The sequence below is a fragment of the Sprattus sprattus genome (assembly GCF_963457725.1).
Source record: "Sprattus sprattus genome assembly, chromosome: 14".
Classification (NCBI taxonomy): Eukaryota; Metazoa; Chordata; class Actinopteri; order Clupeiformes; family Clupeidae; genus Sprattus; species Sprattus sprattus.
In genome coordinates this window covers 28,125,671-28,141,717 of record NC_137912.1, presented here as the reverse complement: position 1 = coordinate 28,141,717, position 16,047 = coordinate 28,125,671, and the positions used below count along the sequence as shown (strand labels likewise).

Sequence of the window (16,047 nt, the reverse complement as noted above, 5' to 3'; positions counted from 1 at the left end):
TGTAAAAAGAACATGGAGAAATCCCAGTACTTTTCCAGTAGTAACAAAAACTAGTAAAATAGCAGCCCATCAAAATGCATCAACAGTATCTCTTACCATATAAAAAGGCCAATCATATTCTTTCATCTCTGCACTTAAATACAGATAATGTTGGGTAAGATGTGCATTGTAAGCAAGTTTAAGTCTACGGTTCCCGTTCCATTTGAAGTATGTTAAGAATGTGATTTTTGGAACTATGTAGCACCAGCACAGTGGGAAATAAAGAGCCCCCAGTAAGCCGTGGGATGTTTCCTGACCCTTCGTCTCTGAATTGCACCCACTCAAGGGAAAAACAACAGAATCAGTGTTTTTTTCTGTCAAGCAGCTCTGTGTCTGGAGTCACACACACACACACACGCTACATATTCTGTTATCGTGTTATGTTCCTCATCTTGTGGACATGCTACGTAAGAAGAAATACTGTTTTAAGGTTTGGTCTGAATGCTTTGTTTTATTTAAGTTTTATAAGCAGTAGGTACACACCTATAATTTGTTGTGTATGTGAGGTTTGATAGAGATTAAGTTGTGGAAGTGGATTCTGGGAATGTTGCGCCCTCCGAGAGCTGTACTGTAGAATCCAGAGTGGATACAGTTGCAGTTGTGCAATTGTAAGTTGCAGAATGAGGTGTCATGTGTTAGTATGCTCTATGATTTGATTAGGCTGGCTTTTAAGTGTACTTCAGTAATGATTAAACGGATGCTATGGTACTACTTCATATTCCTTTGGCTGATATTTCTATTGTTCTGTGGAATGGGCATCACAGAGTGGACTACACAGCTAAACTCCAGCCTCAGTCTACCTCTCCTAATGTCTATTATTCTTAATCTTATTCTTATCCTTTTTAATATTATACCAATTTGAATGCAGAATACCAAAGCTATGATTATATTAAAATATTATGATTGAAACAAATAAATTAGCTGGATAAGTAAACAAAAATGTATGTTGCCTCAATGCATTGTCACACGTTTTTGTTGGAAAAACAAACTTGATTTTGTGAGAGTGTGTGGGTGCTTCATACTTGGAAACTCTACTGGCAAAGCGATGACTTCAGTAGGATGCTTTAAAAAAGAACATTTATTGATTCAACTTTGAATTTATACACATTTAGGAGCCAAGGCAAATAAATATACAAGACATTTGGACCCAAAAGACAGGAATGCCAAATCAATGAAAAGCGAAAACTTGTTTCTGTAACTTTTGAGCAACAAGTGTTGCATGTTGGATAACTAACTTTCAATTCTACTCTTGACATGGAACCAGTGTAAATTATATAATAAGTACTTGTTCATTTCTATTATGTGTGCAAGCACCAGTACTTTGTATCAGTTGGAGGCTCTTGAGTTGCTACTTAATCTGGATAGCAGAGCACTGCAGTACTTTATTCTTGAAGTGGTCAACGTTTGGATTAGTTGTTTTGCAAATTGATGGGATAGGACTTGATTTTGACAATACTGTGTAGATTAAAAAAACATGTTTTCGAGATCTGCTTTACAGTTTATATGAATCAAATGAAAGGTCAAAGTCAAATGTATTCATAAAGCACATTTAAAAACAACTCACGTTGACCAAAGTATAAAATCAAATAAAAAACAGATACAAAACAATTAGATAACAATAAAATATAAAATCAAATAAAAAACAGATAAAAAACAATTAGATCACAATAAAATATAAAATCAAATAGAAAAACAGAAGCAAAACTCTCAACTAAGCATCAATATACACAGAAAGCAAGTATACAAATGATCAACTCATATCAGGAGGATCCAAATGCAGGTCTTAGTCAATAGTTACTTAAGGTCCTTGCCACCTGTGTTGGATGTCAGTGATATGCAATCTAGTGTAAGTAGTGTAAGTTCACCCCAATGAACACATGATGGTTAGCTTTTAAAATTGCTTTAACGGGGTTATACTGCCTGAGAGATGAAAGATGTCAACCAAGAGAGGTTCAATTATGTGTTCTGCGAAGTATCCTTGTTGCAAAGTAGTGCTCAAGTACCTGCAGCTTAGTGCTGCAAATTAAATTGACTCAAGCAGTGCTACTTAATATCAGAGCATGCAGACTGACACTTGTCCAGACCAGAACTAACAAATGTATATGCTAATGAGTGTTGCATCTATTGTATCTATACGGTGTTGTATGGAAGGTCCTGCACAGTGGTTGTGTTGTGTTCTATACAGGACTTGCAAGGGGAAGTGGAGGAGCACACAGAACAGTTCCACATACTGGATGAGAATGGCAAACGCATCGTGGGCTCTCTACATCACTCTGATGATGCTTTGCTGCTGCAGAGACGTCTAGAGAACATGAACCACCGCTGGAATGAACTGAGGAACAAAACTCTAAGCATGAGGTGAGCAGAAACATAGAGATGATGCCACTTATGGAACCATCAAATACCTCTCTTTCCAATAAATCCACTGGATAGCTAGCTGTGCTATAGATATGCTACTAACAATAGGAACCATTTACTTTGCTTTTACTGAGAAAATGGTAATCATGTCTGCAACAACAGCTCTCACTAATTGAACTGCAGACTATATATCTATAAACTATATAGGTAACATTTACGTTTCACCAAGAATAATAAACTGTGTGAAATGTATAGTTTGCGTGTAGTGGAATGAGATCTTGTGCATTCATGTGCGTGTCTTTTACAAGCCTATGGCTCCTTATGTTGTTGAACGACAACATGACAATAATAATAATAATAAGACGAAGAAGAAGAGGGAATGAGAAGCAAGCATATAAATTCATACATACATCAGTCAGGATAAAGCTGACTAGCATACATGCAGCATATATACACTCAAAGCATACATCCAAGGCTAATAGTGGGTACAAATGGAGAGCGCAGCCAGAATTCAAATGATTGGTTATAGTGCAGAATATTGAATAGTGGGTACGTAACATGCTCATAAGGTTAGTATTACAAAGATAGGCAGAGCTATGACGCAGATAACCATGTCTATTATGGGCAAATACACTGGTACACAATATGCATATTAAAAGGGAACATAAGCAGAATAGAACAGTAGTGCAGAAGAGTTCGCTGAGAATAGACAGTTTTTAAGCAGAGAGTTTCTGCAAATGGATCAGGTGGAAAAACTGAAGCTGCATCCCACAATGGAGAAGGAGGGGGGAAAGAGACAAAGTGAGTGGACAGAACTAGTTAGGTTAAGAATGGGATACAGCCACTTCATCAGCATTAACAACATAACGTTCTATAGAGATAGAAAAGAACAGTTAGAAGGAGTGGTTGCACGGCATAGTGAATGGGAAGAGATTCACGATGGGTGCCAATTGTTCATGCACTATTTTTAACTATAGAATTCACTCCACATGAATGAATGAATGAATGAATAAATGTATGAATGAATGAGACTCAAATGCTAATGCCACATAACTTAAATAAATTAAATATAAATATAAATTAAACTTCAACTGTTCACAGTACTTGATATTACTATACATACTACTATACAGTATTACATGTGGAAAAATGTAATGTACATTTTGAATGGATAGGTTTTATTATTCACACTATTAAGTCATCCTGCAAACCATGAAACAGAAAAAGAATGAGAAAAGAATCCTCTTTCCAGCAGATGGCATGCAATTAATGCTCTTTGATTCCTGAGTATACCTGCATTGCCACAAAGAAAATGTTAACGTAAAACAACTATTTATACATTTTAACTCTGGCTTACACACATTCTTATATCAAATACTGTATATCTGTAGCCTGGATACCAAACAGAATTTAGCCCCGCCCACAACATTTGAGGTCTGGAAGTTCGGTCTGGCTCTGCTCCGTTGGGGAGAAATTATCAGATTTCAGAAACTGATCTGACCAATCAAATTGTCAGGGCGGGCTTTATACGATGATGGACAGATGATCAACCGTAACGTGATCAACTACGTCACCAACGAAGACGATATTTCTAGCTGCAGCGAAACGGAAACCAATAGGGAAGTTCGGTTCATTGAGTACTCTATCTATTTAATCTATTTAAGTGCGCACAAGCGATTGGGAATGTGTTTTATCGTTTTATGAAGACTATTTACTTTTGACGTTAATGGATAAAGTTACCTTGTCACATCTGCTCTTAGTTTAAAATTGGCCGCCACCAACAGATTTGGGTACGTTTCTGTGATGTTTTCTTTTTTAATCAACTACTGCTTAATCTTTGTCTGGGAAGTCCCACCCCTCTTCTTCCGGCCAATTTGATTTTGCCTTCTGAGTCAGTCTGGCAAAGTGTATATACAAGGTTAGTTCGGAATTGTAAGGATCCTTGGAGCCAATCACAAACTGGCTATTGGCTACCTGGAGCACCATTGGCGGATTTAAACTAACCACGACTACGTAACAAAACAGGGCCTCGTTTCCCGATAACGACGTATCTTAACGGCCTACGTGGATTTTGGCGACATCGTAGACTCATCATAGCCGTAAGTGCGGTGTCGGGAAACCGCTCTGCAAGGATCCCTCTTACGACCGTTTTCAAGTCCTTTTTAGCGTTCGGGAAACTAGGCCCAGGTGTGTTAAACAGGTTTTTCAAAAACCTATAACGAATATCAGTTTATTCCGTTTACATGAGCATAAGAATAACCAGATAGTCTAACTACAAAACCCGATAATAATCTGTTTTTATAGTGTGCATCTAAACGCTCTCAATGATTACATTGAAAACGGGATGCACAGTACGTCACCTGTATCGTTGGTCTGATTGGTTAAAGGAGTGTCCAATTACGTGACTGAAGTGGATCGCCATTGCGTAGTTCGCCAGACTAACTGAGCAAATGAAATGCAGTGAAGGTGTCGGGGAATTCCCAGACAAGCTTTATATGGAACCCCAATCAAACAATATTAAACTAATGATCAAGAATAAAACTTTCTTGACTCGAGCGATATGATGCGAATGGTTAACACAGAGTTTCCATTCGAATCAAGGTATATTTCTGTCAAAAGAGTAAGCTAAATGAAAAGACTCAGTAAGGCAAAAGACTGAAGTTGGAACAGACCGCATTTGTTGTCATCCCCGTGGCAACAAACTGGCACGAGCACCGCTGCTGTCACTGCTCTTCTGGTCGTTGTCGAGTAGTACTTTCCACGTGACGGTATTCCGTCGAATCAAGCTCCTTTCTTACTTCGCTCAGTTTGCCTTACTGAGTCTTTTCATTAAGCTCAATCTTTCTGTTGTGGACGAACAATTTCTCATTTTTTAGAAGTTTTTTAATATAGCATGCAAACGTATAAAATTATGGCTGAAAAAAAAGAAGCCATTTCCTAGGAAACAGACTTTCTCCCACAGTTAAACCAAGGAATACACTTCTATTAGTTAAAGACCTGTGTCTACCAGTCATGCCTTTTGCACTATATGTCGGTCCACATTTAGCATTGCCCATAGTGGACTCTATGATGTTAAGACACACATGTCTTCCATCAAACAAAAAACAGCCAGCACCCAAGTCTAAGGGAATAAGAGTCTGCTGTCAATGGGTTTTGATACCCAGTCCAGTGGCATGACCCTGTTAGATTTAGGCATTTTCATAACTTCACATAATATGATTAATGTGGCACCTGGCCTTTTGTCTATGTTGATGGGCCATCAGACCTGGTCCCTAGCTTTTGTGTGTCTCTGAGCCAGAGACATTAGTTGGCTTTTGTCTTCAGCCACGACAAGATTAGCTGAAGCAAAGACATTAGCATCCATATGGCCCTACCTGTTCATAGGTTTGTTCTAAGCTAGAAATCCCATTTTGACCTCCAGACACACCCATTCCCTCCCCTAAACCATACATTAATTCCACAGTATAAATGTATGTACAATGTTTGTAATGGGAAGAAGAAGAAGCAAGGAGACCGACTCCTCAGCAGCAGACGTGCCTTGTGCCTTGTTGTATGGAGCTGACCGTGGCTTGTGACTGAATAAACACATTCTTTCGCTAAGCAGTCTTCTACAAGTCTGGTTTTCTGAACAAGCTAACTTGAACCAAGCGTGGGCATCGGACGAATTTGCCGCAGCACAGCACAATCTTTCAACCCTGACTGAGAAAGTCACCTGTTCAGTTTTGATTTTATTTTATAAGGGCTGCATTTTGTGTACAGAAACTTATAAAATATGAGATACTTCCACCACTATATAAAAAGTTTGCCAAAATACACTATGACACAAATTCACGTGATGAAGAAAAGAGACCCTCTCAAAAAGTGATCTTACAGACTACAAATAAGTCTTCATTTGTAGGCTGAATGCCAAAATATTGTTCCTTTTACAAGTACATATCAAAATTTTGCCCGTGGCACCCATTAACGCAGTACAGATTTCACTTAAGGAAAAATACTAATTTACTGGGGAAAATACTAATTTTGGAACCATTGAGTACAGATTGGCACACCACAATGTTGGCAATACTGATGCCTGTAAACAGTTAAGGTATTGTTCCTTTTCAACTAGGAACTCTGACTTTTTGAAACCCTGGGCAGACAAGGAAAGTGTCTGAAGGTCCATTTCTAGTGTTGTTGGCATTTTTACCATGCATTTGAGGTCAATTTTGTGTATGTGTTTAGGCCTTATCTGGATGTGAATGTTCAGAAATGGAGACATCTACACATGAATCTCCAGGATCTGCTAATATGGCTCCAGCAGAAACAGCATGAATTAAACCAGCAGAAACCAGTCGGCAGTGATATACCTTCTATCCAGCAGCAACAGGACAAGCACAGGGTGAGTTATGCCATTACTATTTCCAAGACTGAAATATGAAAACAATTAGATCTTATTATCTACTCTATGATCTCATGTGTGATGGGATCTTCATCTTAGTCAACACCATTTCTGAATAAACAGATAGTCAGTTAACCAACTAGATGTGACTTGTAATGGTTTGATTGTGATCAACACTTTTGATCTTTTGTGCATAGCCTTCTTTGGTTTAAACCATGCCAATAACTTAGTGATTTAGAAGCCTAAGCTTAACTGACCCAGGATATCAACAAAACTGGGTTTTATGATAAAATATTGATCTCCCGTTGACAGGGCCGGATTAAGACATTTTGAGGCCTGGGGCTAATTACCAGGATGGGGCCCCTACATCGCCCCGACGCACATCATGACACGCACACAAACCCACGCTAGGTGCATTGACACATCAGTGCTTTAAAGTCCACAGAACCACTCTATAAATATGATCAGTTTAAAGCCTGTGTTTAAAGTATGTGTGTAGTAAACTACACTGTAGACAATAAACCAATAATGTTAATGTATACATATTTCCATTCATTCAAAAGCAAAAACAAGGCTAAATAGCCAGGGAATGAAATAACGAATTGATTAAGCATATGCCTATTAGTGAAGCAACATCTTGGCTCCGCGCCCACGTTTCTATGCGAGAGCACGGACGTGCGGATAGGGGAGGCAGAGTCTCTCCTGTCATCATTAAAGTAAAAAAACAAATAACGATCAAAGGAAATACATATTTTCTACTGGTCTGTGATATAAATGTATTTTCTGCATGATTCCAATCATTTCGAAGAGTTTTATAATCAAAATCGCTGAATTTGCGCATGTCCTGTTCAAACAGACAGAAGATAGCAAGACGATGAGGCAAAGCTGTGCTGCGCAATACCTCACAAACTGGATTGAGCGTAGAACCTATTCAGTCCTGCTGATCTGACAAAAAACCTCAGTGAAAACCTCTACACTTATATTTGACCATGACTGCGAAAATGGAAGATCTATAGCTAAGCTAAAACATTTCACTTAGCTATGTCTAACTGGCTTGCAAATAATTTGTCTACAATTTTCAATGATTTAGCCTAATCTGCAGCGATATGCGTGAGGATAAGAACTCATACATCTTCAATTGCTGAAAGAATTTACGTTTTATTAGGCCTATTTAGATGGAACCGGGAAGCCTGGCTTGTTACCTGCATCATCGTATTTGAAAGCACGTTATTAAAAGCGTTCATCCCTGTCTTAATGCGATGTGTTGCGAACCAAAGCAAAGTTTAGAAATGTGAATTTATCTTCTTCAGTCTTACTTTGCACTTGAGGCCTTTTGCGATCAGAGGGTCACGGTCCACAGACCATTTTTTTGGCCCCACTCTCGTGCTTCCTTTGACCTGACATTATACTTTTTTTCACTCTGAATGTTTCTAATGTTATGCGCGGTGACGTTGACTCACTCAACATCGGACAACCTGAGGCCCCCCTGGTGGCGGGGCCTGGGGCTGCAGCCCCTAAAGCCCATTGTGTTAATCCGGCCCCTTAGTTATAGTAACGCGACCTATTATCCCGCGGGCCACCAAAAAATCCGCTTAACAAATATGTTTTTATTAGTGCTGTCAAACGATTAAAATATTTAATCGCGATTAATCGCATTTTTGTCATAGTTAACTCAAAATTAATCGCGATTAAATTAATCAAAATTAATCGCGATCGCAAATTTTTATCTATTCTAAATGTCCCTTCAATTATTTTTTTCCATCATTTTTATTTTATTCTAATGCTCTTATCAACATGGAAAAGTGGATTGGCTTGCTTTAAGCAATGTTTTATTTTATTGAAAAACAACATTGCCAAACAGGGCGGTACAAAATAAAATTATAAAGTGCATATTTAAGATAAACAAGGACTCAGCCTATAGTGCAGTTAAACCATGGCTTAATATTTGTTTTTTTCAAGTTTGCTGTGAACATAGAAGTCAGGCCTCTTATTTCAAAAACAATAAACCGTAAGAGCTAGGTTACCAATAAAAGGTAAGCCAACTACTTCTGTGCTTTCTACCAGCTGCCTGTTGACATTTTCAGACAACAGTGAAGCTCGCTTCTTTTGCACAACACAACTTTTAAAGGTAAACTTTCTATTCAGAAGCTTTTTATCATCCATTTCGCCGTATCGCGCTCATCATTCACTCAAACGTGACGTTAACTACACTACACAGTTTGGGAGGGCAAAATGAACGTTAATCTAAAAAAAAAAAAAAAAATAAATAAAAAATTCTTTTTTTTTTTTTTTTTTACAATGCGTTAATCGCGCGATAAAAAAATTAACGGCGTTAAAATGGGTTCGCGTTAACGCCGTTAATAACGCGTTAAACTGACAGCACTAGTTTTTATCAATATAAATATGGTTTAATGAATCAACCTTACATATTTCAGAAGTGACAGGTGTGTAGAACATGCACAAAGTCTTGTTTGACTCTCAGCAGGAACATTTCTTAACGTATTTTCCGATTTGTTTTGTACAGTCGCGAAATGGCAACAAAGTTGGCGACGACCTATTATCCCGCATTGATGTAAAATGCCGTTGGGAATCAAGCTCAACAAGAAAAAGAATTTACACGAACATCGCAAAATCAAAATTCTACTATTTGTATCAGGCTGGTTTGTACACGCAGTATTGCAACACTATCTTATACACTTCAATACACTGTATATGTGCCATTTTTGCTAGAAAGCTCATTTAAATACCCTTTTTGGGCAGGGACTTAAGTTTTCCGAAATCTGCGATCCTAGATGACACTGAAATCAATATTAAGTAACGTGTACCTGCGCTTGCGGGATAATAGGTCGTGCGGGATAATAGGTCGGGCTACGATAGCTATGATAGTGGAGACTTGCCATCAGGGAGATTACGACTATGGCACGTTAGGCACGTTACCATCTATGGCACGTTAGTTTGTGTCAACACATCAGCTCAGACCTAGAATTAGACAATAACTTACCATAAATCCTCAAATAGTGGCTGGGGCTTTTATTTACTTAGGCTGCACAGCGCACTGGCCTTTATTTGGGGCAGGCTTGTATTAGGGGCAGGCCTTTATTTCTTACTTATCTTCTGTTATATAATTTTATTACTGGTATTTAAATCAAATAATGAGCATAATTAAAGTAGGCTAATATCATTCATTGCATACGTTCAACATTTCCTGCACATTGCGTAGCGCTTTATGTGCAGTGTCAACGTAACAATAAACATAGAAGTTATGGTCTCCACTGTCAGTCACGGCGGAAAAGATTTCCAAAGCTTTGTTTGTTAATCATTTTTCTAGACACTCTATTATGCTTATCGTGGACTAAAAAAATCCATTCGTCGAGGCTGGTGTCCTAACTACCTTTCTTCCTACCTCCACCTGCTAGTCGGGATCTGGTCTTTTTGGCTGCATTCAGTTCACTATTTTGCTTCTTCCCTCGTCTCGGTTCAATGTCAAACTGCCTTTCTCCCGAATGATCTTCAGCATACACCTTCTCTTTAAATTTAATATCAGAGTTTCATCTTAGAGCCATAGTCAACTGCTTTATGATCCATTCTGGACAAAGTAACCTAGCCATCTTAAGGGTTACAGATAAACAACAGTAGGCTACGATACGTAAGGGATAATGTATAGAACGCAGGTCATTGTCGGGAAAATAAGCCCCGACAGGGCGAACAGCACCCCGACGCGTTCTATACATTATCCCGCTTATTATACGGCTACTTGCCAACACGAAAAAAATAACTTCACACAGTGTGTTTTCTTTACAATGTATTTGTTACCATTAGTATTACAAAGCGGAGAAAGCAGATAAATAGTTCGTCAAAGAGGTTGAACTTGAACAAACATTCTTTAGAACACAGCTGCTCAACCGTCCGCTGAAACTCCATTGACAAGTTACCGGACTACTTGCGGAGTGCTACGAAAGACGTGAATCAGAGGCAAAAAGGCCACTTTCCTTGACAGCGGTCATTATTGCATAGCAACGGTCCGCTATCGGTTAAAGACGGACCGCAGAACATGGGAAGCCCCATTAAAGTGAATGGAGCATTCTACAGCATTAAGAAGAGCCGTGTAATAAGTGCATTTAGCCTAAACAATAACAAATTGCCAGACGTGCCTTCATGAACAATAACAAATTCGCCTAGTAGTCTTACGTGGGAAAATTTATTTTTTTAATGCAAACAGCCCATGAAATTAGCCAACAACATTAAACATGAGGAGAACATGTAATCATGAAATGCATTCAATTTAATTGGGATTTCTACTTTGTGCCGATGGACTGATGCCGGTAGGCTACAGTAAAATAGGCTACTTTATTTTACCCCGGCCTGTATTCGGGGCCCGGCCTTTATTTGTCGGTATCGACCACACACCCGGCTACTATCTGAAGCCCGGCGTCTAATTGAATCCCGGTCTTTATTTAAAGATTTACGGTATATCAAAAGTCAGTTATAAAATAAATTGGTGGAAATATTTTGTATATCTGTAGCGGGATAATGTCTCTGTTGAAATATATCAGACTTCTCACAATGGTTTCTCATATTGAAAACAACAGTCAACAAGGTCAACAAGTTGGTGACAAACTGGAAATGTTAAGACTGCATGAGCTTCCTGTCTAAAATAGGCTTGTTAAAATTGGGAAATTTCTCATGAACCAATGTCAATACATCCACTATTACATATTTAGAACAGACAACTGCAGAAACATTAGGCTGTCAAATTTATCTAGTGACAAACTGACAATGCTCTGTGGGGCTACGTTATTTATTATGGATGGGGGATGTGGAAAAAGCCATGACTCAAACACAAAAGCATGCATCTGCTGATAATAATACAGTTCAATAGGCTATGGTTAGGATATAAAGTGTGAAGCGATAATACTATGACAGAAACATTGAGAAAGTTACGGCAGGTGACTTTGTTGTTAGCTCACTACCAACTGTTTAATTGACACACTTTCCCTGTAGCCTAATAAAATCACCAATCTCTCTTCAAACCACACATGTGCACACATACTTTGTTTAACAGAAGACACAGCAATACACCAACAGTGTTTTTGATCCTACATATAATGTATTTATTAACAAAAATCAGCGACGTTTTTATTTACGCATATTTATGTGACATGTGTGCACCCCTGTTAAGGAGAGGCTGACTTTGTTGTTGAGTGGCTATGGCAATGGTATGATGACATGTTTTAAACTTTTAAATATGGTTTATAAGTCAGTTTTCAAAGCAATATTTAACCTTAATCTTTACAGCATATGATACTATAATTGTCACGATCGTGGCAGCCATTGCCACAATTTGGCGACCTCTTGTGGTGAAAGTTTCTCTGTGTTTGTTATGTGTCCACATGTGCTTTTGTTGTGATTGTGTGCCCTCACCTGTTACCCATTGTGTGCCCTCACCTGTTACCCATTGTGTGCCCTCACCTGTTACCTATTGTGTGCCCTCACCTGTTTCCAATTGTGTGCTCTTGCTGGTTTCCCTCTGTGTGTCCTCACCTGTTATGTATTGCCACTTCCCTTGATTAGCCAGGAGTTAAGCACCTGGCAAGTTTCCCTGCCCTTTGTCAGGTCGTTAGTTTGTCTTTGTGTGTTAGACTTTTGCCACAAGGCATGCAGCCCTCTCCTGCACTCTCAAGTGCCTCTAGCGCTAGCTAGTTTTTGGTTGGTGCCTTGCCCAGGTTTTTAAGCCTTTTTGCTCGCTGCGGTTCTCAGGCCGCTTTTGTCTTCTCGAAGCCTTCAACAGGTAGCTATTGTCAGGTCCGCCTGAGAGCTACAGTTTTGTAACCTTTTTAGTTTATGGCCTTTTTGCCCTGCGACTTGTCTTCTGAGATTTTGGAATAACCATTTCTGTGCTTTGGATTACCTTTGTTTGGATTTACTCTTGTTGTAAATAATAAAGTTATCAAGCTGTGAACTACATCCTGCCATTGGGTCCTCAATAGCACACTCGGTTAAGCGCTGGTTCCCCAAACCTAGCAACTCGGGTTCAATCCCCGAGCAAATCCTTGACAATAATGTCCATTATATGTACTTTGATGTCATTATGATGTGCCATTTATTAGTTGATTTCGTTCTGATTTTGAGCTTACTATTGTAGCTTGCTTTATTGTTAAATGTGTTCTTGTTCTTTGTTTTTTCCATTCATGAGATACAGGATTTACATTTTGAGGTCCAAGAGAAGGAACCAGTGGTGATCTCCTCACTGGAGGCCGTTAAAGCTTTCCTTTCTGAGCAGCCAAACACAGAAGCCCAGGCACCTGATCTGAGGGGTACGAAACAGACACACATGCAAACACAATCACCTGTCAATGTCTAAGTCTGATTGAATCCATGTATTCAATTCTATTTATTTTCATGCCATGACTTGGTAGTATTACCTATTGTGACAAAAGTAAATTACATTTTTAAGCTCAAACTTTGTTTTCATATCTCTCTTTACGTGTCCATGTAGACCTAAAACTAGATTGACGACAGGCGAATAAATGTATTTTTTTTTTTTTTTTTGAAAGCTCAATGTGGACTAGTTGGGATCTCACCTTTTTTGTCTTCCAGAAGTAACTCCTGAGGACAGAGCTCAGAATGTTGGCCGTGTTCTACAAAAGGAAATGTGTGATGTGGAATCAGAGTGGGCCAAACTTCAAGGAGCTTTGATTGATTGGCAGCAGACACTGGAGCATCGACTACAGCGCTTGCTAGAGCTATATAAAACAGAGGAGCACCTAGAGATTCAGCTCGATCAGGCAGAGATGGTGAAAGAATCATGGGATCCTGTTGGGGACCTGCAAATGCACTCACTCCAGGAACACATCGATAGCGTTAAGGTGAGCGTGCACAAGCTGGAATACATACACAGCAAAACACCTCTGATTTGCTAGGAGAGGGAATCTGTAAAGGTGCATTCACGTGTACACATTGCAGGGTTCATTGGAGACGCTTCCCATTCACTTGAATGGAGTGAGGTCATACATTGCTGAACTGAATTGGGGTTTTGTTGCTTTGCTTTGCTTGTGTTTCCCGCGGTAGAAAGTTGAGAAAAGTTCCCCTTACAAGTGGCAATGCAGGCGCCAGCCAATCAAATTGTGTTAATGCAATTATTCCAACACAGGCACTAGCTAATCAAATCATGTTCATGAAAATAACCAAAGAGAGGTTGACTATAGTGGACCACTTTTTGTTCAATTAGAGTAGAGTGTTCCTCTGGCTTTTTGCAATATGACATGACTCACTGAACGTTTGATTTCATGACAAGCAGGTAGGCGTTAAATAGCACAACTTTATCGTCTAAGATGAGTTGTTTAGATATTAGAGATCAGTGGACAGACTGAAGCAGCACTGAGATCAGTGGATAGACTGAAGCAGCACTGAGATCAGTGGATAGACTGAAGCAGCACTGAGATCAGTGGACAGACTCGTGCTAGAAGTCTCACAATTAGTGAAATGGGGATCACCCCATGAGTGCAGTGAATGTGTCCCAAGTGATTGTAGTATAGCTACTTCTGTGTCTAAAAGGTCCATTCACTGGTTAATAAGTATTCCTGGCTACCATTACACCATGCAGACAAAAGAACAATCAGAGAAAAGGTTATTGAAAAGTATAAGTAAAAAAAAAATCCAAGGCACTAAACATCCCCTGGAGTACTGTTAAATCCATCATCAAGAAATGGAAGGAATATGGCACATGTGTAAATCTGCCTACAGCAGGCCGTCCCCACAAACTGAATGCCTGTGCAAGAAGGAGACAAGTGAGAGAGGCCACCAAGACAGTTACAAGTAACAAGCTTCAGCAGCTGAAATAGGAGAGACTTTTCATACAACAACTGTTGCCCAGGTTCTTCACCAGTCAAAGTTGTATGGGAGAGTGGCAAAGAGAAAGCCTTGTTGAACAAAATAATACTATTAAATCTCGACTAGAGTTCGCCAAAAGGCATGTGGGAGACTCCATGATCAAGTGAAAGAAAGTTCTGTAAGACCAAAGTGGAGCTTTTTGGACATCAGACAAGATGCTTTGTTTGACGGACACCAAACACTGCACATCACCACAAACACACCATCCCAACTTTGAAGCATGGTGGTGGCAACATCATCCTGTTGGGATGCTTCTCTTCAGCCGAGCCTGGAAGATTTGTAGGATAAAATGAATGCAGAAAAATGCAGGGAAATCCTGGAGGACAATCTGATTCTGTCTGCAAGTGAACTACGGCTTGGCAGAAGATTTATTTTCCAGCAAGACAATGACCTGAAGCATTCAGCGAAAGCTACACAGAAATGGTTTAAAGACAAGGTGGAATGTTCTGGAGTGGCCGAGTCAAGGCCCAGACCTAAATCAAATAGATAATTTGTAGCTGGACTTGAAAAGGCCTGTTCAGGCCCCATCACCGCGCAACCTGCCAGAGCAGTTTTGCAAAGAAGAATGGAGTAAATTGCACTGTCCAGATTTGCAAGCCTGATTGAGACTTATCCACACACTGTGATTGCACCAAAGGTGCATCTGCTAAATACTGACTTGAAGGGGGTGAATATTTATTCAATCACTCATTTTACATTATATATTTTTATTTAATTGACATTACTTTGTAGAATTCTGTTTTCACTTTGACAGGGTGACTAAGGGTGGGCATGTTCCTATTGGAACAGCAGATATTTATGCAGGACAGTAATTCTTCATCTTGGTGTTAGATATGTTTTGTCAGAAACCTTTGCTAGAGATTAGGATTGAGGAGAAATACCCACCCTAATACCACCCTAAGAATGCATGTTTACTCCACAGATACTGCATACTGTAATGACACATTTGGTAATGGATGTGATTGCAGGTCTTTCAGGAACAGATTGAACCAATCCAGGATGACATCAGTTTGGTTAATGCTCTTGCAGCAAGCTTTGAACCTCCAGATGTACTCTCGCAAGTTGATCTGGAACGACTGGATAACCTCAATACAAGATGGAGGCTACTACAAGTACGTAATGAACACACAATAATGAAACAATCCCACAGTTCATAACTGTTTTGTAATCTCATTTCCATGTTGTCCATTTGCTCAACATATATTTCCGTCAAACACATAGATTGATCCCTAATCCTGCAATCATGGAATAGCGGGATGCACCCATATGCCATACCCATGGAATAATCATTGATTGCACCCATATGTACATGAGAAATACTTAAACATACAACTGAAAGTTTGGTCGTATAGTTCTGAGAAAGCGCAAATATACTTCTGAAA

The 16,047-nt window shown here is 39.3% G+C and overlaps 1 protein-coding gene across 5 annotated transcripts in view; it reads left to right on the top strand.

Annotated features, from left to right (window-relative positions):
- Positions 1-16,047, top strand: part of dmd (dystrophin) — a 237,000-nt gene that overhangs the window by 146,038 nt on the left and 74,915 nt on the right. For all 5 annotated transcript variants that reach the window (XM_080851393.1, XM_080851392.1, XM_080851395.1 and 2 more), the window contains 5 exons: positions 2,225-2,397; positions 6,619-6,775; positions 12,975-13,089; positions 13,373-13,641; positions 15,634-15,777. In XM_080851393.1, coding sequence (XP_080707519.1) covers positions 2,225-2,397; positions 6,619-6,775; positions 12,975-13,089; positions 13,373-13,641; positions 15,634-15,777 — 858 coding nt within the window. The remainder of the gene's footprint in view (positions 1-2,224; positions 2,398-6,618; positions 6,776-12,974; positions 13,090-13,372; positions 13,642-15,633; positions 15,778-16,047) is intronic.